Source organism: Apus apus, chromosome 18 (genome assembly GCF_020740795.1).
Source record: "Apus apus isolate bApuApu2 chromosome 18, bApuApu2.pri.cur, whole genome shotgun sequence".
Lineage (NCBI taxonomy): Eukaryota > Metazoa > Chordata > Aves > Apodiformes > Apodidae > Apus > Apus apus.
This window is the reverse complement of record NC_067299.1, coordinates 4231155-4255715: the sequence shown is the minus strand read 5'-3', so window position 1 is coordinate 4255715 and position 24561 is coordinate 4231155. Positions and strand designations below refer to the sequence as shown.

Here is a 24561-nt window from a genome sequence, read left to right as displayed (position 1 = left end):
TTACCTTCAGTTCTACAGAGGCAGCTCAAGTGTGTTTCTTGAAGACAGCTACAAAGCCAAGTTAATCTAGAAGAGAACAATCTGTAGAAGTTCATACATGGGAACTGCACACATCATGTCTTCAAGGATCTGCAGAAGAATATTTAAGTAATTTGCCTTGCTCTTAACTTCTCCTCCTTTACCCTGCAGGGTAAAGATTTCCCTCCAAGCTGGGAAAATGGAACAGCAACTACCCTGCTGTAAAGACAGAATATTCAAAAAATAACCAAAACCCAAGCATCTGTCCTAAGAACAGCAGCAGTCTGCCTCAATGTTTGATGCACGTTTTGATTAAGAGTGAGAACAGGTTGGGAGTTAGTATTAAAAAGATAATAGACCCAAAGTAAACATCCACTGGATAGTTAAGAGTGGATTCAATTAATTGTTCTCCAGCAGTTCAGCTTTTAGACAGCAAGACCAAAAAAAAAACAAAAAAAAAAAGGGATATTCAAAAGAACAATTGACTCATTTATTTTTATATTTTATTATGAGCTAATACCAGGATGACATTCAAATGTCAGATGGCACAATTAAGACAGTCTTGGTAGGAATTATTCCAGCATTCCCAAAATTACAATTTAGTACACGAATGGCATCAAATGTATGCATCACTCCCACAGAGAAAAATGATGAAATTCTGAGTATCTCATACCAGAATAGTTTCTGCAAAATGGGAAAAGAAAAACTGCTGCTAACACAGCTGACCTATAAACCTTTTGTGATAATGACCTGCAGAACAAAATATTTCCCTATTTAACATCTAGTAAAAAAAAATATGACTTTTGTTCAAGTTTAAGATTTAATACTTTTATATGGTTAGCCACGACAGGTATTAACCTCAGTTTTACTATATTTTTGTAATGCTACAAAAATCCTATAAAATCAAATTATAGTGAATTTTTCAGTGAGTATAATTAAAAAAGCGCAGCTTGTACAAAATAAAAAAAATAAGATTCTATACTCTAATGAAAAATTTAAGACATTTTTAAATGAACAAAAGAAAGCACTTGTTAAGCTCTCCAATAGTCAATGCATTCTGCACTTATCTGAAATAGCCAGACAGGAGCAAGAACTCCACTCCCCTTAGTTCACAACTAGTAATTTTGAAACTATTATATATATATAGAGGATCTATGTCTGATATTTTTACAAATAAATACAGGATAAACCATATTGCATAGTGTGTGCTTGCTGTCTGAGTCACACTCCAAAAGTTTCACAGTTATGGTAGGGAATTCAAACTTATAATCTATGGGATGAAACATTGACAGTACATGAAATTTAATTTTAAAACCGATTAATTGTATCTATAATTCATCAGTGAACCCAGACAAACAACTCTTGCCATTCTTGCCAGCCATATCACACCAATTCTACTGGACAGCTACATCCAGCCAACCAAAGAGCAACTGTTGGCTGTGACTAGGACCAAGAGAGATCTGCCTCCAAAATTCTGGTTGTTTTTCTTTTTTTAAAAAAAACAAAGTTCCTTTTTACTCAGTAAACATGTTAGGAAACCTGTGTTAACAAGTGGCACAGAGAGGCACAAGCTTGAAGTGCTGCCTATTTGCAAATATGCATAACACAAACACAGTTGAGCACTTTGATTTCAGTTTCCCAACATGTCACCAGTGGCCTTATTGCCAAATAAAATCTGGCAATCTTCCAGTACAATTTATATCACCATCAGGTAACTTGATTTTCTGTATAAACCAAAAATATACTTCTTTTTTTTTTTTTTCCAACCAAAGGCTTATCAGGAAGAAAAAAAAAAACAACACAACTCATTTTTGCTCAATCATAACCAACCCTTTTGTTGGTTCTTTGTTAGTATCAACACAATATCACTGAATCCTTCTGCCTTGCAAATTCTAGGAAGCAGCACTGTGATTGGATTCCACGTGCTGAGAGGGTTTTATGGCTTGGATCCTATGGCTCAAAAAGATTCAGTATACACAGAGTAAGCAGAATCTATTAAAAAATCCCTACTGTTGTGAAACACTAGAAGTAGACTTTGCACAGTTTGACTAAAGATAATGCAACGTGTGGCAGGCAAAAAGTGACAGGACTTGTGTGCAGTTGCACGATCATTTACACACACGCACGCACACACCACACACACCCTAACTAGTGTAAAGCTCTGCAGATATTAACCCTTTCACCAGCTATGTTCATGGAAATGCTTTCTTTAAGGCAGGAAGTATTTAAGTAAGGTAAAGTTACCTTTATTTTATTCTTTGTACCTGGAAGTCATTTGTACAGATTGTGACAATTCCAAAAACATAAATAGTGTCCTTAGAACATGTTTCCTAAATTAAGTTGCTGAAGTTCTGACCCACTGTGGAAGACATTCACTGAAAGGCCATTGTAACACTTTTCTCATACAATCAGCAAATTTATTGCCCCAGCATAGAAAAAAATGTTGAGAAATTTAGAAATGTATAATGGCAGGGAACTCACATCAGCAAAATTTCATTTAAAAATAATAATAAAAAACCCCCCCAAATTCTTACCTACCCACTGGTTCCAAAAAGGTTTATTTCCTTATACTGTGGAGAATTTGTTTCCTGTGGTACTTCCTATGTGTTTCTACTGACCTTGTATTCATTCCAATGGACTTTTTCCTGATCTTTCCTATGGGTAAGAATCTGAACATGTTCAGCTGTCCCCACCTAAGGACTGGTGTGCACCAAAGTGATGTTTCCCAGTGAAATGTCTGCTGAGGACAAGGATGAAATAAGCAGGACGTGTGTGAGCCCATGGCTTCCAGTTAAGCCTAGAACATAGCAGCACTGCTGTCTGATTAGATCCATTTCTCTTTGCAGGAACAGGTATTTCAGCTGGGTAAGCAAGGGAAACAGTTCTCTCCCACCCCACACATTGCCAAGCTGGTAATCAAATGATTTGCTTGTTGATTTGTTGTTTCAAGAGAGTAAGAATCAGAACTAGAGCCTTTACTTTCTTCACAGCAACCAATTCTTTTGCATTTTTAATTTTGGGATGCTTTTCATAATGAGCGGAATCAAAAAATCTATTTGAAAAATATATATTTTATATATATAAAAAAACTCATTATGTTTCGAATGTGAAATACCGATTAATTTTATCTCTCATCTTTAATTCCACCCCATTGTAGGAAACAGCTTAACCAAGCTTGCATGCTAATTATTCCTCAGATGCAAGCATACAGGCATTTCTTTCTTTGCCTAGTGAAAGGGCTAACCCTCCTCGACACATTCACGACTAGACCAGCGATTCTGAAGCAACATCCTGACCCTTAATACTGTCAGTTTCAAGCTATCAAGCTGAAAAATCCTTGATAAGGTGAGAAGATGTCACTGCAAATCAGTTAGATGATGTGCCTAGAGTTCTGCAATACCATTTGCTAAAGTTTTTTTATGCACCATTGAGTGACAGAAAAAAAAAAAAATAATAATCCATTTTTTCTTTGCTTTCCAAGTCGCTCTGTGCAATGACTGACTCTTTGATACTGTCACTTTTTAAAAGTAAACCTCACAAGCCCTCGTGGTTCAGCTTCACGGGGGTTTAAGTCCGTTCTTTGTTTTCCACCTTCAAAGGCTTAAAAAAAAAAAATGGTGGTGTCATAGATTCATGCGCAAGTGCTCTGGTCGTTTGGAAATCATGGGAAAAGCTTGTTTTTTATATGGCCCAGAGTTTGGTTGCCGGATTGGAAGTGGTGCTGAGGCCTCTCCACAGACTGTCACATCCATTTGTTCTATTCCACTTGTCTCCATTGGATATTCCACAGGTGTCTGAGTGTTTGATGCGCTGGCAGAAGCACCTCTTCCCCAGAATTCCCCAGGGGAAAACTTTACAGGGCTTTAAAACAAGAAATATAAAAATCAGAGATGCAGATACACACAGCACCAAGGTATGTCCTTTACTCTGCAGGAAGCTGAACTCAAGTGCCTACTGAGAAGCATCTATAATTCTTCCTTCCACTTCCAGAAGTTTGAGAGTTTCCATGTCTAGTTTCTAGCACAGTCTCTTGTAAAGTAAAATTCTCTCATTTGAGAAGTCAGGAAACATTTCTAGATGATTGCAGAAGAAATTTTCTGTACTAACACGATTCTTTAGCGGCACATAAGTACTTCAGATGTTCTGAACCCGTTCTACAGGAATGGTGTACCAGGGTCACCAGACTCTGAGGCTGTGTCAGCACTGAACAGCAAGTACTTCTTGTGCTGCCAAACACCACAGATTTGCCTCTAATAATGTGGTTTGTAAAACCGGATCAAAGCTGCACTTCCATTAGAAGTGATGGGCTTAGTGAGACGAAAGGCCGCATTTTCTATTTCTAGTGCAGATCTATTTCATCTACTTGCAAAAAAAACATAAGAAAAAAAGAAAAAAAACAAAAACAAAAAGATACCTGACTGGTGTCCTAGGGCTACCTATGAATCTGCGAGGTGATCGGATTTTTGGTTCAAAAGAAAATTTCTCTTTTACGCTTTCAAGTACAGATGGAGCCACGTATGTAAAACCCTGCAAAACAAGAATGGAGGGACTGTAACATTCAGGCAAGATTTACATCTATTACACTTCTGCAATTAAGACAGTCATGAAATAGGAAACAAAAATTAGAAAAAGGAGAGTAAACAAATATATGAGCTTGTACTCAATTCCTAAAGCGAACAGCAGGACTTTAGGGAGTTCATCACCCAGGTGCCTGCTCACCCCATACATTTCTACTCAGATCAGATTCCCACAGGCATGCTCAATTTAATTAATTTTGATCCATAGAATGGACATTGTGCCCTGCATGACTATGGCAGCAATCACATGGCCAGGGTTCATAATGCAACTATGAATTAGAACGCTGACATTTCAGAAAATAAGCAACGTTTGTTAGCTGGTTTATCTCTATAAAGAAAACATCAGCAGTATCAAGCTAAAGCATTTTCAAAGCCATTAAACATTTCAAATCTGCTGCAGAATGTGCTTAAAATCACAATAGTTTGCTTCAAGCATCAGGTGGAAAGAGTCAATAGAACTTATTCACCTGAAATGCCCTTCTGCTTCCAACACAACATCCCTCTTCCACAGGCATCACACGCTCATCCCTGGCTCACTTACCAGAAAGACCTGGTTGGCACTTTCACTGAGAGTAGAGTCATCTGGGCTATCAACAGGTGTCTGACGTGTAAACTTTGAATCAAACTGGCTCACATCCTCTTCAGATTGCTTTGCAAAAACAAAATGATTAAGGGTTTATATTACAGATATCAACCAAATGGCTTAGCGGTGATCAGTGCAGCCTCTGGGTGGAGTTCATTCCATAGGTTTTTGGCAGAGCTCTGCTGGAGTAAAACCCTGGAGTGGTGTCGGGATCCTGTCGCTGCCAGTGGGAGGTCACTATGGGCACTGACACTGAGAAATAAAGGCAAGGGGGAGGGGCAAAAAATTATGGATCAAAAAGGAACACAAATTAAAAAGATGCCTTTAAAAAAAAATAAAATCATCCCAAATCACAAATGAAGACTTTTACAAATACAATGCCAGCTTCTTGCAATTTTTTAGCCCTTGTCACAACTAGTACAGATCAGTTGCAACCATTAGTTTCTCCAAGTCTCCCTCCAGATACTTTATTCCACTTCTGCAGATACAGAAATGTTTATACTGTGAGGGATAGGTGAGAATTCTGGAATAAGTGCCTATGAAGACTCTTGTTTAAATTCAAAGAATAACAGACATAGATCCAAGCTCCCTTCTCTCAGTAAATGTAACTGAAAAGGCAGCATTTGTGCAGGCCCTCATGCAACCATGGAAGCACATTTTCAAAAACTATCTGGTTTCTACAAGTAGTTTTTATCAAATTTGCCAGTAACAGGAAAAAACCTCAAAACTATCATCAGGTAATTTGTCTGGAAATCATCAGTCTTGCATCATTCTGAATTCAAGTTTAAAAGGTGGTGGTGGGGGAAAAGTCTGGAGTCCTCATGCTGTAGTAAGCACAACATTAGTGATGCCTAAGTCAGTTTTAAGTGAGACTTTTTTAGTAGTCAGGAAGTATTGGGGTGGCAATGCCCACTGCTGCTACAGCTAATTGTACCCAGAGGGGATAAAAAGACACCCCACACCATCAAAATACAAGACAGAATAATAGAGGCTTATTCATCACATCACTGGTTTGAGATTTAATTACTGCCTAGAATGCACAAGATGCATTGTAAATATTAATAAGCAAACATACAAAATACCTAATGAGGTAACTTCATTTACATTTGCTTAGCAGCTATTTTATCATCTTAGTTTCAACTAAGCACTGACTTACTGTGTAACATTTAGAAGCAGAAATTCAGAGATAACTGTAACTTGCAAGTCTGTTTAACCTACAGGTTAGAAGCAGGAGGAATTAAAACTGAAACAGAACCTTCTTCCTTCAGGAGACTGAAGAGAGGATAAATGAGCTGTCAGCTGATTTTTGCCCCCTTTTCACATAAAAAAAAGCAAGATCCTATTCCAGTGATGGATGAGTTCTGTGACTGCAGAGTAATAAGACAGAACAGCACGCTCATGGCAGCCAGTATTTCATACTGTGTGGAGACTTAAAGAGGTTTTTCATTTCTTAAATGTTGATCAGTTCTCAGAAGAAAAGATACCTGCATCAGATAGTTTCTTGTTTTAATTTGACAACAGTGAATCTGAGAACTCCTAACCCAAGTTGATGCATTTAACTATTTAAAGTACCAGATATCAACCCACTCCAGTTCGTAAGAGTGAGAGCTTTTCTAAGTTTTGGATTCCACGTTAAGACCTTTCCCAAAGGTGTATGAGGAGTATCTCACAGCATTCTGAGTACATACCAATAAGGGCTTAAAAGGAGGTTCCACCTTTCTTGCCAACAGCTCATCCCAGTTAATGTGTCTGAAGAACGGGTGAGCCTACAAGAGTTAGCAACAGCAGAGTCATAATCCACCTTCTGGGTATAAACCACAGAAATTTCAGAATTAAGCATGTTCTTTTCAGCCCCTCTCTGTGGTGTCTTCCCTTCCAAAAATCACATATGGGTCTAGTGTGATAGATTCTGCAGGACTGCATCAGAGAGCTGAAAATTGATACTATACCTCCAAGTCAGACAACATCAGTCCCTACCATGTTTGCCTTGAGAAATATTAGAAAAAGTCAGTTGACATGCAAAAGGCCTCTACATTTTTCAACTCTAAAAGTTAAGTATCTAAAAATAATGAAAAAACACTGTATTAGTGACAAAGTAGCAGAACTGTGAAGTAAGCAGGACTCTCTAGCACACTGTTAATCTCACCACACACCAAAAAAAAAGAGAAGTCAAGCTGGAAGCAACAGGAACCAGGTCTCTGCCTTAACTTTTAACTGTGCAACTCTGAATGCAAACACCACTTTTCCCTTGAAAGAGCTGCTCTACATGGGGGCTGGCAAGTTCTTCCTCAGACTGCTGGAGTGGTGTTGGCTCCTCTGTGGTTGGCTGTACAATTAGGATTGTGCAACTAGTAGAAAAGATCTACTAGAAGACAGAGCTAAAGAATAAAAGTTAATTTTTAACTCTCAAATTATCAAATAGGTAGACAGCTGCTTTTGTTACGCTTTAAAGCATTCAAATTTAGATCAGCTGTCATGTGTGGCTGCCTTGTTGCTCAGGACACATCAAGTCAGACACACTCTCCTCCCCTGATGGACCCTCAAAGCTGTTTTATTTTCCATGAAGTAATTTAAGAACTCTTGAGGTAAGAAGAAGTTACCTGAACTTCTCCAGCATCTCCAGGACCAGCTCCTAGACGTGAGGCAGCGTTTCTTTTTAGCAGCTTAAGGAGAAACAACATCCAAACAAGAAAAATTAGCTGTGCCCTTATGACTAGACTAGTTCTGACATGAATCATCGTTTGAATTAATACCATGCAGAATGAACACAATCATCAGAAAATCCACATTTGTATTTTCAAGGAAAAATCACTTTATCATGCAGAAACAAGACTGACTTAGCAGTAAAACAAGGGCTGAACAGCCACAGTGTTATCATTATATTTCTATTTTCTACATACACATGTAGTACTGACATTGATTAAAATTCTACCTTTTTAAGCAGATCTCTGGCTTCTTGTGTGAGGTAGGGAGGCAAGTTGAGTTTACACTTGAGAATCTTGTCAATTGTTTTCTTTCTGTTCTCTCCAGTGAAAGGAGGCTAGAAAGCACCATTGTAATGAGAGGAAAAATAGGACTTGTTCTTATTTGTGTACACAGAACTCACTTCAGTAATTTATAAAGCAGATAAAATTACTGCAAAGAGGACTTCCAAATAACTGTTTGGATGAGATCAGCTCATGACTGTACTCAACAGAAGTGTAGTTGTATTTTAATTATATTTCTTACTTGCAGTTTGTATATATATACAAATATATATGTATTTATACATGCCTCTGAATTAGAATACAGGTAACTACAAAAGCTACAAAGAAAAAATACATGCAATTATAACTGTGCACCTACTGCTCCAGTCAGCATGTCATACATTAATGCCCCCAAACTCCACCAGTCCACAGCACGATTATGACCACTCCTCATCAAGATTTCAGGGGCCCTATAATCAGAAAAATTGAAAACATGGAAGTATTTTAACAAGCTTTTTACTAATTCTGACTCCTATTTTCAAACAAAACCACATTTATCACGTAAAACTTCCAAGAGTGACTGAACATATGAACCATCAGTTAAAAAAGGCAAAATGTAGCCTTTACCCCCCAGACCAGTGTAATACTTTTCTGTTTCATCATGCAGCTCACATGTATTCAATTGTTCCACAGAATGTGTGTGTGACTGTTCCATCGTGAATAGATTCTTTACATAATCCAAAGTCAGTCAATTTTACGTGACCTGAAATTAAATATATAAAATTTAAGACTTGCCAGAATTCTGACAATTGTGTAAGTAACATCAAGAAATTTTCAGCAGGGCTATGTAATAACTCAGAACTACTTCCAGGTATCTTCAGTGTTCTGACAAAGCAATACAGCTAGAAAACAGGAGAAGGTAATCACACTTAAGAGATAAAATCTTTGCATTGTACCTGCATAAGAAAGTGTTGCACTTGGTGAAGAGAAACAAGGCAAACCACCAAAACTTACTCACATATAGACAAATGTATTTAAACATAAAGATTGAAGAACATCATTCAAGTAAGAAAGCAAGCTATGGCATTTTACTGCTTCCAAGTTTAGAAAACAGCCTTCAACAAATGGTAAAGCACCCTGAATAATTTAGTACAAAGACTTAAGACTACCTTGATGATTAAGCATGATATTTTCTGGCTTCAGATCACGATATATGATTCCTTTCTGATGCAAGTGCCCCAGTGCCATTGAGATTTCTGCCAAGTAAAAGCTGAAAGGAAACATATGCCACACAATTAGACATATTCAATCATGCAAAGCGTCTTAAACATTAAGACTATTATGTACACAGCAACAGTGCCCTGGAAGTATCATTAGAAGTGTATGAGAAAATGAGATAAAGATGATGCCTTTGAGGTTGCTTTGCCAGAAGGCAGAGACTCCAAGATTAACTACAAAATGATGCTGTTAGCATTAGGTTTATCTGTTCAGCAGCTACCTTACCATGAATGTATTTGGAGGAATCTGAAAATACAATTTAAAATTTAACCACTTAGTGGTTAAGGTATGCTCCAATCTGTATTACCACATTAAGATTACAAAGTTGAAGGAAAAAAGTGAAGCTTTTTTTATTGATGGCACCCAGAGTGCCATCTGCAGAAGAGTGGTACAGCCCTGTCTGCACAGCAAAGCTTTTCTGAGGCACTGCCAACATGCACTGTGGGAAGACAACTGTATTCAGTTGGGTGAAGCTTCATCAATATTTCAAGATAATTTCAACTTGTTTATATGTAAAATATCACTACTCCAAAGACTTTTTCTCCTTTTTTAGAATAATTACCTTTGTCACTTCACACATCTGATTGTTAGAATACAGCTAATACAGTGACTGAGAAATTCTGTAACTGGCTGGTAAAATTGTGTGTGGATCAGGAACAACAACAAAAACAAAACAGACTGCATTTACAGAAAGTCTTCCCCAGTCTTTTCTCCAACACCCAAAACACCTCCTTTACAACAACTCTCTTGAATATGGCCTCACTCAGCAATGGACCTTCTTCTGTACTAAGACTGGAGTTACACCAGCACAAACTGGTAAGTACAGAACACCTGCTTCTTCCAACACCCAATTAACTGCTCTTTCCACTAAACTATGAAATAAGCAGTTATATATAGTTTTTGAAGTCAGAGTATACAGTTTAAGCACTCAAAAAATCTCCACAGAACTATTAATTTACCAAAACAGTTTCACTTACCAAGCAGTATCTTCCATAAATATCCCTTCTCTCTCTAACTGCATAAATAGTTCTCCTCCTGTCATGCAAAAAATTACATTATACTCTATTATAGTATCATTTTCAGTCAGTCAAAAGTCTTTTCCAGAAAAACTATAACCAACAGGTATTCTGTCCTGCTACACAAAAAGTTGTTTCACAAAAAACAACTGAGAACTTACTATTCTTATTCTCAGAATTCTAGCAACGTAAAGAAATGCCAAAAGAAATCAAAAGAGCATGCTGAAAAAACCCAACAGCATTCTATGGGGATAGCCTGAGGAAACTGCTGCTAATTTGTGTCTCTTTTCCTGCCTGTGAAATAAAGGCAACATTTACTTGTTGCATAAAGAACCTGCATGGACTGAGGGTGGCACTGGTCCCTCCTCAGAAGTAACTGGTGATAGAACAAGAGGAAACGGCTTCAAGCTGTGCCAGGGGAGGTTTAGACTGGACATTAGGAAGAACTTTTTTACTGGAAGGGTTGTCAGACATTGGAACAGGCTGCCCAAGGAGGTGGTTAAGTCACCATTCCTGTTTAAGTCATCTAGATGTAATGCTTGGGAATATGGCTTAGTGCTGGACTTGGGAGAGTAGGGCTAATGGTTGGATTCAATGATCTTGAAGGTCTTTACCAACCCTGGTGATTCTGTGACTAAAACCTCAGGTACTCTGCACAACTGCACAGAATCTAAGTGCAACACACAGGAATTCTAAGTTTGATGGGAGAAAAGGTATGAAAAACCCTCCTCTCCTGTCATGAAAATGAACTATTTTATGGGCCATTCATCTACTGTATCGAGTTAGAAGCTTTATTTATATTATTATCTGTATATTTAATATTAACCCATTTTTCATTTGTAAGACACCATGCCAACAGTTAGCTGACCTTTTATAACTAGAGTAAGAAATCCAAATTCTCAATTCCACACGTAACCAAAAAGCAGGTAGGTAAGAGAATTTCATATACTGACCACTGAGATACTCAAGGATGAGGTAGAGTTTTCCACCAGTCTGAAAGGCATAAATTAAGTCTACGATGAAGGGATGTTTCACTTCCTCCAGGATATTCCGCTCTGCTTTTGTGTGAGCTGTGTCCTTGGCATTCCTGACAATCATTGCCTACAGAAAGCACAGATATGTGAGGAGAACAAAATGCTAAACAAGGCAGACTTGTAGATTTAGTTCAGTTCTGAGTTTACTAAATCACAACGCTACATGAGTCAGCACCATCATGAAGAAAATTTCCCTCCCATTCATGCATCAGAGGTTTCTTGCAAAGTTTAAGTCTATTTATTTAATAGAATTATACAATAATTTAGGTTGGAAGGGACCTCCTGACCTATGTAAACAAGCTGCTAAGAACTACACAGAACAATTTAAAGTTTCATTCCAACTGTGCCTGAATAACTACTATACGTATGAAAAAAAGTGTATTCATGTAAAAGCTGAATGGTGGGATAGGGTTTTTTTTAAATTCAGATGGGAGTGGAATCAGAACATTCAGGTTACCTTTTTAAGAACCTTCATGGCAAATATTTTCCCGGTGTTTGCTCCAGTTACTTTTCGTACTTGAAACACCTACACAACCACACAAGAGGACACATGTTATGACCACATTGGTAGTCCAATAAACAGCAAAGTTTTGTGAAAGAGAGAGGAGATCACCTACAAATTGCAAAGCTGCCTGTAGGAGAAGAGCTAGTGATTTGCACCAGAACCAGTCTGGGACATTTTCTGCTGCCACCAGCTGGTGAGGTTCTACCAAATGACTTCAGTCCCAGGACACCAGCCTTGGCAACCCTGAGGTCACCTTCTGGTAGAGTGAACTTAGCAGAAAACGGGATGGCAAGATTAGGCCTTGCCAAAGGCACAGTGAGCACTTTCACTGCCTTTGGAGAAATGGGTTTGCTTCTGTAGGAAGGAGCTCCTTACCTTTCCATAGCCACCTTTGCCGAGCACGCGCAGTAACTCAAAGCACTCCGGCCGGATCTTTTCTGGACCTCTGTTTACACTAGTTTCTGAAATCTCAAATTTTTCACAATGTTCCATGCCACTGGATAAAACCGAAACAAGAATATAAGACTGATACTCAAAAACGACCCAACCCAAGTAAGCAAGCAAATTACTGTCTGAAAGGCAGAGAGTGTAGCTGACAGAACTGAGTGGCTAGAATTCTCAGCATCTAAACTTTCCCTTAGGTCTGTGCCAAGCACTAAGTTGCAGCTTGCACAGAAAAGATCACCTGCAAATTTTTGGGATTTACAGTATCAAGATTTCTTCCATTTTAATGCATAATAAATCTCTGTATTACACCAGAATCAAGTTTACGAGACCAAAGCCTCAGACTGACTTAGCTATTCCTACAGGACCTCAAGTAAAAGCAAGGCTGTAAGGTGTGCTGAGTTTCAGATCACATTCAGCAGCCCCAGCAGTCACGGTAAGACCTCTAGAACACAAATACTTTGCAGAAAAAGCTGTAACAAAAAAAGTTACACAGCTCTGAATGTGCCACAAAAGACTGATCTATTATTTAATGATGTTTCTGAATTGTGCTACGGTTCTGCAAAACACCAACAGATTGATCTGCTAAAGTAAATGTAACTGAACTGTTTTTAACTCTCACTGCTTTCTTCTCACAACATGGCAGGCTGAAACCACCTGGAAATCTAGAAATGAAGTCATGCTAAAGGTAATTGTCTCCTGAGCATCAATTTAGAACTTCTGAATTCTCACCTGCTTCAGACTGCCATGCAACTGGAGCCTTTCTCAAATGCACAGAACATACAATGTTCTGCAGACAGTGCATTGCATTGATACTATAAATAGTATTATTCAGTACAATAGATAATGTTGGGAGAAACAAGGATTAAAAGACAACAGCAAGTTTTGCCAGGATTTTATTTTATTATTATTGTTTTATTTCAAGATACAATTCACAAATTTTAATGTAAAGGTATTGTGGAACTACTAGAAACAACTCAAAATTGAACAAGGATGACAAGATGTTCTATTTAACTTAACAATGTAAGAAAATTAGAAGCTTTATGTAGTTGGAAACAGAACATTCTAGCAGCAACTTACAGGTCATATTGGCCAACGCCGCCATGGTCCATGCTCTCACTTAACTGACCCTGGGGATGGGAGGGGTAGAAGGAAGATTGATTATGAAAAAATTAAAAAAGCAGTGTTAAAATAAATACACTGATGTGTTTTACACATCTAAAGTTATATCTATTTAATGATAATGAATACTATAAAATCAAATAAGCCTAAAGCTCAGGCATAATAAATTATCAGCCAAAGATAAAAAAACTACACAATTCCATGAGGGATTTGCAATTCTTCCACATATGTCAAACACTGCCACAGGGAATCAGTGTGTTTCCTGACTGCATTGTTACTCAATCACTAAAATACTGGAGATAGCAGTTTAACACACCCCCATGTGACTGTAAGAAATGTTAAGATACTGGACTATTTGCAGTTGCTCTTCCATCCGAATCTTAAAATCCTATTTACAGCATTATGTCAATTAGACAAACAGCAAAGATTATGTGAATAGAGGGAGGTTTTATTAGTCTAGATTGATAACAATCAGATCCCAGTAGTAATGAAAGAACTAAGCTTTACTGTGATGTTAATTTTCTTTATGATTTTTTGTATGATTTTCTGACCACTAAGATAGAGATAGCCTCATGCATGCAAAGATTGATAAAGAAGGCTGGAGCTCTTCAACAGCAGAACTAGTCACTGTTTAAAAATCCAGTTCATATTTTGAAGAGATCTTTCCTTGAAAGAATTTTCAACCTGATCCCTTATGCAAGATAATACTCCCCTGTAGCTGGGCACTACATGGCAAAATGAGAGCAAACCAAGGAGACAGCTGGAATGAATACAAATGGAATGTAATGGGCAAGCTTCTAATGAGCTTTAAACTATACTTTTTATATTTTTAATAAATATATAAGTATAAATATATTTTGAAATGTACATCAAATAACAACTTCAATTTAGTGAGAAACACCCTGGAATCCACAGACTGAATATGGATACATTGAGGGATGTGTGAAATGCAGAGGACCAGAAAGAAAAGAAAACCAACACCCTGAGATCTGCAAAAAGCAGATCAAGCCAAGGAGTGCATTTTAAAATATTAAGTGAAAACACTAAGTAAATAACATTATAAACATTCACTAGCTTCTAAACCATTTAAACATTAAAGGTTACAGAGGCTGGTTTATTTTGACAGGTGATCTAGAGGGGAATTTAAATCCTGGTTCCACCTACTAGCACAACAAGCAATTATGGAGTCCAAAAGTTCAAGTTTATTTCCAGGTCAGAGAGTTGCCAGCTCATGTCCTCTTGATAACGTTTATTAGAGAAATCCAGCTCACTGACATCTGTTTCACAATAAAACCCACTAAAGCTGCCCTTGACCCTACCCTTAGATGCCAACAAATTTTAAAAAAATACAGCAAACACAGAGAATAAACACCCACCACGTTCCTAGAACAACTTCTCAAGTTACCCAATGGTTCTGGCAAAGCTCACTCATGCTCTCCTTGTCCCTGTGAACTATGGTTTTCATTCTCAGGATTAACTGAAACAAAATTCACTTGAGATACCATTCCATTATTTTCAGGATTTCTTCTCACTTCACAAAACCAAGCAATGCAGTGGTGTTGTGGCTGGAAGGCCAGACTCCTTCAGTCTATGCTTAGTGTTTCACTGATCACAAACACAAAAGATAAGGCTGGTTTTTTTCCACCATAATACTTAGTGCAACCAACCATATGACTTATAAATAAATCAGCCATTTACACAAGTGTTCAGATTTTCTGGAATGCCCATGCCTACCCAAAACTACAACTACTACCAGGCTTCCAGCCCCCAGGGACCACACAGATCAGACAAGATAGTCCAGACCTTACACCTTAATCCTTTCCAGTTTAATGATCTCAACTGCACTGCCTGCAATGTCTTTCTGATCCCTACAAGATATGCACAACGCCCAGAGATAACTTTCAGTGAACCATTTCCCCTTCTTTCCTGCTTTCTAATTCAAATTTCAAGTCCATTCTCACCCTCCTTTATCTGTTTGCCAAAAGGCACATGAGGACCAACTTAAGTTGCCAACGTGCCCTCAGCTGTGCCATCAAAATGTCAGTCACAGCAATTTTTTTTAATCCACAATAACTAGTGATTTTTTTTAATCCTTCCCTGAGACTGAATTATTGGAAAATCAGAGAGAACTTTCTTGCTACCCCCCCTCAGAACCTGTTCTTGGCAACATGAACAGCATGATGCAAGCAACATCTGTTTAGGCCAAGTACTTTATTGATTACTGAGGTGACAGACACAGCTTTTCCTGCAGGCTGAGAAGTGTTCAAGCCTTCAGCTGTCAAACAAAGTCCCTAGGATTTCTATGCAGCGTGGGTATTCCAGCTGTGGCACAGAGTTCCAGCTATCTCAAAGGCTCCAAGAATGTCATTAGTGTTTAAATAGCAAAAAACACATGCAGTAGCAGTTTCAGCAACAGAAAATGTTTAATATAAAAAATAAAAAAGCAGCAGTACTAGAAAAATATAAGCAGAGATCTTGTAATAGAATTCCCCCAAAGCCTGAACAGAAGCTACATAAAGATCACAAGATGATAAACTACAGATGACAAGGTGAACGGTTTAGGGAAGCATGAGATGGAGATGCACGCTGATCCACACACAGTCTGAGGCAGCATTTTAACGCCCTACTTTTAATTTTGCCGCTAGAGCAACGACTTTCTACAGCTCCAGAAAGATGAGCATTTCTGCACTGACGTTAAAACATGTGACGAGGAGAAGGGAAAAAAAAAAAAACAAACCACAACACACCAAAAAAACCAACCCGCTGCGGCGCTTCTGCCGGCAAACCCAGCGCGAAACTTCCCAGGGCAAAAAAAACCAACAACAACAACAAAAAAAAAGCCGCTGCAAGTTCGGCGCAGCCCCCGCCGCCCCCTCGGCGGGGAAGCCCCGGGAAGCAGCGCCCGAGCCCCGCCGCGGGCTGAGGGAGCCGCGCCGCTCCCTCCGCAGCGCCGGGAAGGCGGAGGCCGGGCCGGGCCCCGCAGCGCGGCCTCCCCCGGCGCGGCCCCCGCCGGGCAGGGCGCGGTCGCGGCGGCCTCACCTGCGGCGGGGCCAGGGCGCTCGGGCCTGCCGCGCTCCGCCGCAGCCGCCCCCGCGGTGTCCCCCGGCAGGGCCGCCCCGCCCCGCTCCGCCGCCGCCGCCGGCGGGATGTCCCCGCAGCGAGCCCGCGGGCCGCCCCCCGCGCCCGCCCCTCAGGCCTGGCCCCCGGCGCCGCTCCCCTCCGCGGCCTCCCGCTCCCTCCCCGCGCCGCGCCGGTCCCGGCTTCCCTCCTCTCACCCCCTCCTCCAGCTCCTCGTCCGAACCCGCGTCCTCCGGCTGGTCTAGGTCGATGTCGAACACGCCCGCCATGGCGCGGGTGCGAGCCGCGGCGCCGCCGCCCCTCGCTGGCTGTGCTGGCTGCGCGGGGCCTGGGCCGCCTCATGGGCCCGCACCCCCCAACTCCGCCACGGCCGCCATCGCCGGCTGCCCGGCCGCAGCGCGCATGCGCCCCCGCCCCGGCTCCAGGCGCCGCGCATGCGCACGGCCCCTCCGGGCAGCGAGAGGCGACGCACTGCGGCTGCGCGGGGAGGGCTGCGCCGGGCGGGCGGGCGCGGGGCAGATGCTGAGCATGCGCAGTGCGCTCCTGCCGGCCCTGCTCCTGGCACGGAACATGCGCAGAGAACGCAGTGAAGTCGTCCGGTGTGAGCATGCGCAGAGACCCCGGTGAAGCCGAAAGAACCTGCCCTTGGACGCCGCCTGCCCGGAGTCCGTTCTGAGCATGCGCGAAGCGGGTTGTTCGAAGGCGCGTCTGCCCGCGGGCCGGGAGGGCAGGGACCCCGGGAGGGGCTCGGCCAGGAAAAAGGCTCCGGAGGGAGGCAGGTGGCCGAGCCAGGTGAGGCCCGGGTGGCGGGAGCACCGAACGTGGCGGCGGCGGGGGCAGGCGGCCGGTAACCGGGCCCTGCCAGCCGTAACCGGGCCCTGCCCGCCGGTAACCGGGCCCTGCCCGCCGGTAACACGTTTCGGCACACCGAAATAGGCATCGCACGCGTGGGTCGGACATCAGCCTTTTCTGAAAATAACGTAGAGATGTATTTATTTATCTTTCTGCGGTGAGAAGGAACTCGGCCTTGCCCTGACAGCCCGGCTGGCCTCGGGCTGGGAGGTGCAGACTGGCAGCGCTGCTGAAATCAAGCCCAGGAACCAAAAAATAGCACAAACCTGCCTGCAAAAGGCAGCGGGATCGGGTTACAAGCGCTGGAAGGTATCCAAGGAATGCAGTTAGAGAAGCGCTCTGGCACAGCTGGGATGATAATGAAAAATAGCAGCCCAGAATAATGAAGCGAGTTCAAAAAAACTGACCTTGTTTCTGCGAAGAGGAGACAAATGAGGAACAGAGCTACTGCAAAATGCTGAGCGGGGAAAAAAAGATGTCAGGACATACCGGTGCTGCATCAAAAAGGCTGCTGTCTGTGGTGGAAGCAGGGGGAATGCTCTAGGGAATCCTTTTGTCACCTCGGCAGCTTTTGGCATCGGGCCCATCCCAGTACAGGAGTGGAAATGAGAATTTTTGAACAGGCTTCACATTTCTAAAGGCAGTTGGTACTTTCTTATAGTGCTTTTACAACCTAATCCTGCAAGTTGGCTGGAGACTCTGCTTGCTGCGTGGTTGGTTCCAGCTCCCTTCAGATGTATAGCAAAAGTAAACAGACTGATTCCCTGTAAACTGCCATCTGCATTCTTCTGATGGTCAGGAGAAAGGGCTGACAGTCTCTTTTTCTCCAGAAATAGCTGGTGGTTGTAGCATAGCCTTTTCCTCCTCACTAGAAGCTCTCAAAACTTGCAAAACTCATGAGAATCCTACTTATCAGAACTTCCCCCCCCCCTTCTTTTCCACAGTGACTAAAGGCATACTTCTCTTTTTTAGGCTTAAATACAAGGTGAATAAGGATGTCCATAGTCACACTCCAGCTTGGTCAGTGTGGCAACCAGATTGGCCATGAGGTGTTCAGTGCTATCTGTGGTGATGTCCATGGCACACACGGCTTGTGTTCCAAGAAGGAGAATGAGTCCTACCATGATGCTTGCCAAGAACGTTTTTTCAGTGAGGAGGAATCTGGAGGTACAGCATTTGTTTGTTTCCCACAGAGCGTCTGGTTGCCAGCCTAGCTTAGATAAGAGTACAGAAATAATAAAAGTCTTTTAGCTTCCATTGAAGGATGAGTTTTACCTTCAGTCTTGAAGAATTGTCACAACCCTCTGTCTGCCTTCACAACATCACTAACAGCCATGGAAGCAAAGTCACAGCACAGGGAAGCATCTGAGGCTGCAGAGCAAGCCTGCCAGTAACACAGCTGGAAAGTGAGCACATGTGCATGCATTCATACATTCCTTCCAAATGTCTGCACTTTCTACTGTAGATAGATCAGACCATGGAGTAGGATCCAGAGGATCTGAATTTGGTGTTATCAAACACATTAAGTGGTTTCTTTCCCAAAAGATCTATGGTCTCTAGAGTTCAGATTTGTCTTTGGAATGACAGATGGCTGTCAAGAAATCCAGGGCATTGCCAAGGCCTCCTTTCTGCACCTGCCTGCACTGTCCTGTTCATAGTTTGGCTTTTGTGGGTGGGAGGAATACAATCTGGGCTGTGCTAAAAGCCCATCTATCTTACGTTAAGAAGTTCTATTATTCTCACACATTATTCTGTTTCATTTTTCTTTCTACCCAGGACCTGTTGCCCGGGCTGTGCTTGTGGACATGGAACCTAAAGTAATCAGCCAAACACTGTCAATAGCTGCCAGGTCTGGCTACTGGAAATATGATGATCAGTCCCACTTCTGTCAGAAGCAAGGGTCTGGGAACAACTGGGCAAACGGGTATGGACAATTGCTTCAGTAGAAGCTAATGAGCTGTCTAGACTCCTGCTCTGATATAACCTGCCACGTCTGCTGTTTTGTCTTTTATTCAACAGTTACTCTGTTCACGGGCCTAAACACAAAGAAGTAATAATGAATCTGGTACAAAAAGAAGCAGAGAAATGTGATCGACTGGGTGGATTTTTCACAATCATGAGCATGGCTGGTGGGACAGGATCTGGCTTGGGAGCATTTGTCACCCAGTGTTTAAGAGATGCTTTTCCAACCTCATTTATACTAAACCATGTTATCTGGCCCTATGGCACTGGTGAGGTGAATATTGTATTTCCCAGAGATATTCTACAAGTTTATAATAACTGCTTACTTTTAAACTGAATTGAACTAGAAGAGAGATACATTTTACTTTTTTAAAGTTCAGACAGGACAGACAGAAACTGAGCTAATGAACTCTCTACCTAATATTTGGTTCTTGATAATAAAAGTACTCAAGTATAATGTGGTTTCATGAGAAGCCCTATTAGCTAACAGACATGTGTTGTGACAGTATCTCAGTATTATCATCAGTTCCCAGACAGATTTTATTCTACATATTTGTATGAACTGAGAAGGATAACATGGTTTTCACAGGTCTTGCTCTCTTTCCATGAAAAAGGCCTTCTAGCTCCTGACCTTATTCCACACTTTGCCAAAGAAAATGAACAATTTCCTAAATCATAACTAAGGAAATGACAGTACCCAGAGAACTATGAACGAAAAAGAAATGGTTTGATTCTCATTTGTGTGTGTTGTTTGTTTGTTTCTAGGTCATTGTTCAAAACTACAACTCTGTTTTGACTCTGTCTCACCTGTATCGGTCTTCAGATGCCCTTCTTGTTCATGAAAATGATGCCATCCACAAGATCTGTGCTCAGCTGATGAACATTAAACAAATCTCCTTCAGGGATGTAAATCAAGTCATTGCACATCAGCTGGGGAGTGTTTTGCAGCCAGTTTACACAGCAGAAAGTGGCTCCCACTACAGCAGAAACCCATTAGGTATTTAACTATAATTTAGCTGCCTGATGCCTTCTCACACACATTCCTGTAATCACTTCAGGGTGGGAATTGAAGTTTTTCAGTCTCCTCACTCAAGCATTCAGATGCATCCCAAGTTTTAAGATGGGAAAAGTGTGAAGCAAAAGACTAAATTAGAAGTTCAATCCCACTTCTGTAGCAGAGCCAAAAATAGATCTCCCAGCCTCTGGTTTCATTCTTTACCAAAAGAACTCTGTTTCTCCTTTTTCAGATGCCTACAGACACCCTTGTGCCTATTTACATTTCAGAGAAAATTTGTACAGGACTAATTTGGACTGAGTTTTACATTTCACATTAGAAGTTTGTATATACTGAAACAAAATGGCAGCTTTGTGTTTAACTCTCAGAAGACAGGCAGGCATCTGTATCTTTAAGGGATTAGAGAAAGTTACCCATATTGCCCAGAGTTTTGCTCATAAAATTAAATTTTCACATCTGTCTGTCCATCTCTCTAGCAGTGCAGAGGGTCTTTGAGACTTTTGAGCCAGGCTATAAAGTGAGAAAAGTCTAAATTGTAAAATAAGAGCTGCTAGCCTGCCTGTATGGAACTCAGCAGTACATAGCAAGCTAGCATTTTTTTGTCTGATGTGTGTCAAATTAAACCTTTATATATCTGGCTTGGTTTCTTACCTTAAATTGCTAGTTATTTGTACAATTCCTCACACTCTTCTATTTTAGCAAGCCTATGCAGTATTCTTGTCAAACACAAGCAGCTGTTGATTTCTTTTTTCAGGAGACTTAATGGAGACATTAGTTCCACATCCTGAATTCAAGATGTTGGGTCTTCGTAACATACCTCAGATGCCTGAGGACTCCCTGGCTTACAGCACCTTCAGTTGGCCTGCACTCATCAAACATTTAAGGCAGATGCTCATTGCCAATGCTAAAATGGAGGAAGGTAAAAAGCATTCTCTCACTTCCAGTGTCTCTCACTTGAGGCACACATTTTTACAGAAGAAACGAAGCTTGCTGTTTTGTGGAGCTCCCTGGCTTTAGTCAGTTCAGGAGAGAGTTGCTGCCCTCAGACAGCAGGAATTTGCTTCTCCATAACCAGCTGCTCCTTTAACTGTCCACTCAGCTGCCACAGCTTGCTCCTGTTTTTGCTCCCAGACATCCCAGTTAATTATAACTATCAGAAAATACACAAAGTAAACCAACAGTTTTTGGCCCTGTACTTAATTTACATTATTCATTTGGAACATTCCTTGGATAGGTCTGCTGTGCTTTTTCTTTTTAAACCTTCTAATAAAAATCATGCTTAGCTCTCCCATATCATTTACATGGGGCATTCAGTCTAGCTTCCAGTTATGCAAAGCATGGGCTGGCAGATGGCTAAGTATAGAAACCAGTATCCATTTTCTCTGGTGAGACTAGTGACTGCCAGGCAAATACTGCTGGATTAGCACTGTTTTTCTCCAAGAATTGCATAATTGCTGCTTAACTAACATGCAGAAACTATAAACCCTGCTATAATCTCAGCTGTGGGGACACTGTGAGTTACCCTCTGACTCTTCAACTAGTTTGAATCTGTATTTCTTTACAATTTCACTTTCTTTTGTATCTTTTTTTTTTTTTTTGCCAAAAATCTCATAGGTATTGATTGGCAAGTACAACCACCACGTCAAGGCTCCTCCATCCCCTCCAGTCATTCCACAAACAAGCCCCCACATTTCAATACTTCCATTGCCAACCTGGTTATCCTGCGAGGAAAAGATTTACACGGTGTAGACTTAGGTAAGGAGAAACTCCAGACACCTCAGTGATTCATGTTTCACATCTCTGTTTTCTTTGCAACCATATCTGATGAAAGGGAAAAAACCCCAAGGCCACACATTTCACTAATAAGGTCAATATTCCCTCTAGAAACATTTTCATGTCCAAGGCCACATTGTTTAATTGCTGAGGGCTGTTGTGTTTACAACTGAGCCCTCTGTGTTTCCTGAAGCACTTCAGGGAAGGAGGAAGAGACTGAAGTCTGTATATATGATAGAATTCTTGGCTATATTGTCTGAAAGTATATTTAGCCACTTGTGGAGTGGTGAGCATAGCTTGCAGATGAAGTACCAAGGCAAGAGTACGTGTCTAGAGAGTCTGAAGAATCTGCTGAAATCAGTTGTTTTCAACAGGCTGACCACTCTGCAGATTTCAAGGGCTGAATTGATCTGTCGAGCAGTGATCAGGTCACACAGCACTACTGAGACCAAGATGGAGGAGCTTGTAGCTTTACCTTTGTCACAAAGGGCTCTCTTATTTCTGCTGCAGGAGGTTTCCAAGATCCCTCATTATATACATCATGGCTAAACCCTCAGGATGCTTTTCGTGCATGGAAAACACCAAGAGCATTTAACAAGTATGAAAAGTCAGCTGCTTTGGTCAGCAACAGCCAGTTCCTGCTGAAACCTCTTGACAATGTTGTAGGAAAAGCTTGGAATATGTTTGCTTCCAAGTAAGTGAAAACAATTACACTGATCCTTCATTTATAGCTGCCAATATCTCCAGTATTAGCAAAATCATTGTAAATACAGCTCAGTCCTTCAGCAAAGCAGTGGGGAATAAGCATGAGGACTGTCCCTGCATTTTAGGTGGAAACGTTTTTAGACTTGAAATATGATGGCAGGGTGAGGAACAGAACAGGGCTTCTTATGTCTGTGGATAAGTGAGACCACATATTCTAGTGCTGTCAGTTTGACTATTTTCTCAGTACTAAACCTCCCCAAATTTAGTGCATTCCAGTATGACCATTCTAAAAATAACACAGAAAACTCTTTTATTACTGAGCATTTAGTTTCTGAATTGTGTACAGACATGCTGCACAGTCCAGGAAACAAGTTCCTGGCTCAGTTCAGAAACATCTAGGGGATTTGTGTGTTTACTAAGGCTCTCATGCTATTAGTTTGATTTTTCTTTAGAACCAAGAAACCTAGAAAATAGTTGCCCCTTTACCTTGATCATCATGAAGCCAAGGTTACTGGATGTCACAGCAGATTAATATTTAGCACAGGGATTCTGCAATTAAAAGCCAAAGGGAGAGAAACTGCTTCCACTATCTCAGCTCCTGGTTTTCCCACCTGCTGCAGAAACACCAGTGATGAGAAGCAAGCTCTCCCACACACACAGGTTTAGGCTTTGCATCTCAAATCTAGAAATTCCTTTTCTCATTTAATAATTACTTCTCCTTCCATTCCCAGTTAGCCCAGTTTTGCCAGCTGCAGTTTTGTTTCCTTAAGCAATCCACAAAGTTAGAAAAGCTATTAGAAAAAAAAAAAACAAGTCATGACTTATCAATAAGTAAGAATTACAAAATGAGTTCAAGAGAGCACAGCAGTACCTACCCAGCATGGTTACTGGGTGAAGCCCAATCTTCAGCTGAAGTTGTTATAATAACTATACAATATGATTTCACTGATTTCTAACATCTGACCCATTTTCCTACTGTGACCTCAACACACAGAGCCTATATTCACCAGTACACTAAATATGGAATAGAAGAGGAAGATTTCCTGGACAGCTTCACAACTCTGGAACAAGTTATCTCCAGTTACACCACCCTTTGATTTTTTTGGAAATGGACTGAACTGGAGCTTTCCTGAAAGAACCCAGCACTGGAAAACCCTCCATCAGCTTTCTGAAATCTATAAATTACTGGACTGTAGCTGTTTTTCAGTCTTGTAATCAGTGTGTGTGTGTGAGAAAAGTAAGAACTGAATATATTCATATGGGCAGGTATTATTAATATTTATTACATCTAATAAATGGCTATTTTTCAATAAATTTTTCATGTATCATAACTAAGTTTTTGAACAAAATCTTTGCCACTTGGATATTTTTCATAAAGAAAGTCTGTATAGAAGGGTTTTTCTCTCTCTCTCAGCATCTAAACTATCATGAACTACTGTGTGCTAAAAATTAATTGTGTGTTTGACTAAAGTAGTAAACCATTCCTGATCCTCCAGTTTCAGGTTTGCCCTGAATGCTTTGCCTAAGAATGCTTTGATAATGATAAAAATGCAATGAATCAGAATTATTAATCCAAACTCTCCTTGGCTAAGAGACAATAGTCTTGCCACCTGTTCTTTTAAAGCAAACTAAG

At 40.9% G+C, this 24561-nt stretch overlaps 2 protein-coding genes across 4 annotated transcripts; one reads left to right on the top strand and one right to left on the bottom strand.

The window, feature by feature from the left end:
- Window positions 1–486: 486 nt before the first annotated feature.
- RPS6KB1 (ribosomal protein S6 kinase B1) lies at window positions 487–17065 on the bottom strand. Of its 2 annotated transcripts, XM_051636110.1 has the most exons (15): window positions 16819–17065; window positions 13502–13551; window positions 12353–12473; window positions 11930–11998; window positions 11392–11539; window positions 10400–10457; window positions 9314–9414; window positions 8817–8907; window positions 8524–8614; window positions 8111–8218; window positions 7779–7841; window positions 6867–6944; window positions 5137–5244; window positions 4433–4545; window positions 487–3879 (listed from the first exon to the last, which is right to left on the bottom strand). In XM_051636110.1, the coding sequence occupies exons 1-15, from the start codon at window positions 16888–16890 to the stop codon at window positions 3642–3644; spliced, it is 1509 nt and encodes a 502-aa protein (XP_051492070.1). In that variant the 5' UTR covers window positions 16891–17065; the 3' UTR covers window positions 487–3641. The 2 variants fall into 2 exon arrangements, with proteins under 2 accessions (XP_051492070.1, XP_051492071.1); XM_051636111.1 differs by lacking the exon at window positions 6867–6944 and having other exon boundaries at window positions 16819–17042.
- A 269-nt stretch (window positions 17066–17334) lies between these two features.
- TUBD1 (tubulin delta 1) lies at window positions 17335–24259 on the top strand. 2 transcript variants are annotated; one of them, XM_051636069.1, is made up of 9 exons: window positions 17335–17413; window positions 18446–18640; window positions 19250–19397; window positions 19493–19709; window positions 20201–20432; window positions 21205–21369; window positions 22065–22205; window positions 22734–22917; window positions 23923–24259. In XM_051636069.1, exons 2-9 carry the CDS (start codon window positions 18469–18471, stop codon window positions 24023–24025), a joined length of 1362 nt encoding a protein of 453 aa, XP_051492029.1. In that variant the 5' UTR covers window positions 17335–17413; window positions 18446–18468; the 3' UTR covers window positions 24026–24259. The 2 variants fall into 2 exon arrangements, with proteins under 2 accessions (XP_051492029.1, XP_051492030.1); XM_051636070.1 differs by lacking the exon at window positions 22065–22205.
- The last annotated feature ends 302 nt before the right edge of the window (window positions 24260–24561 follow it).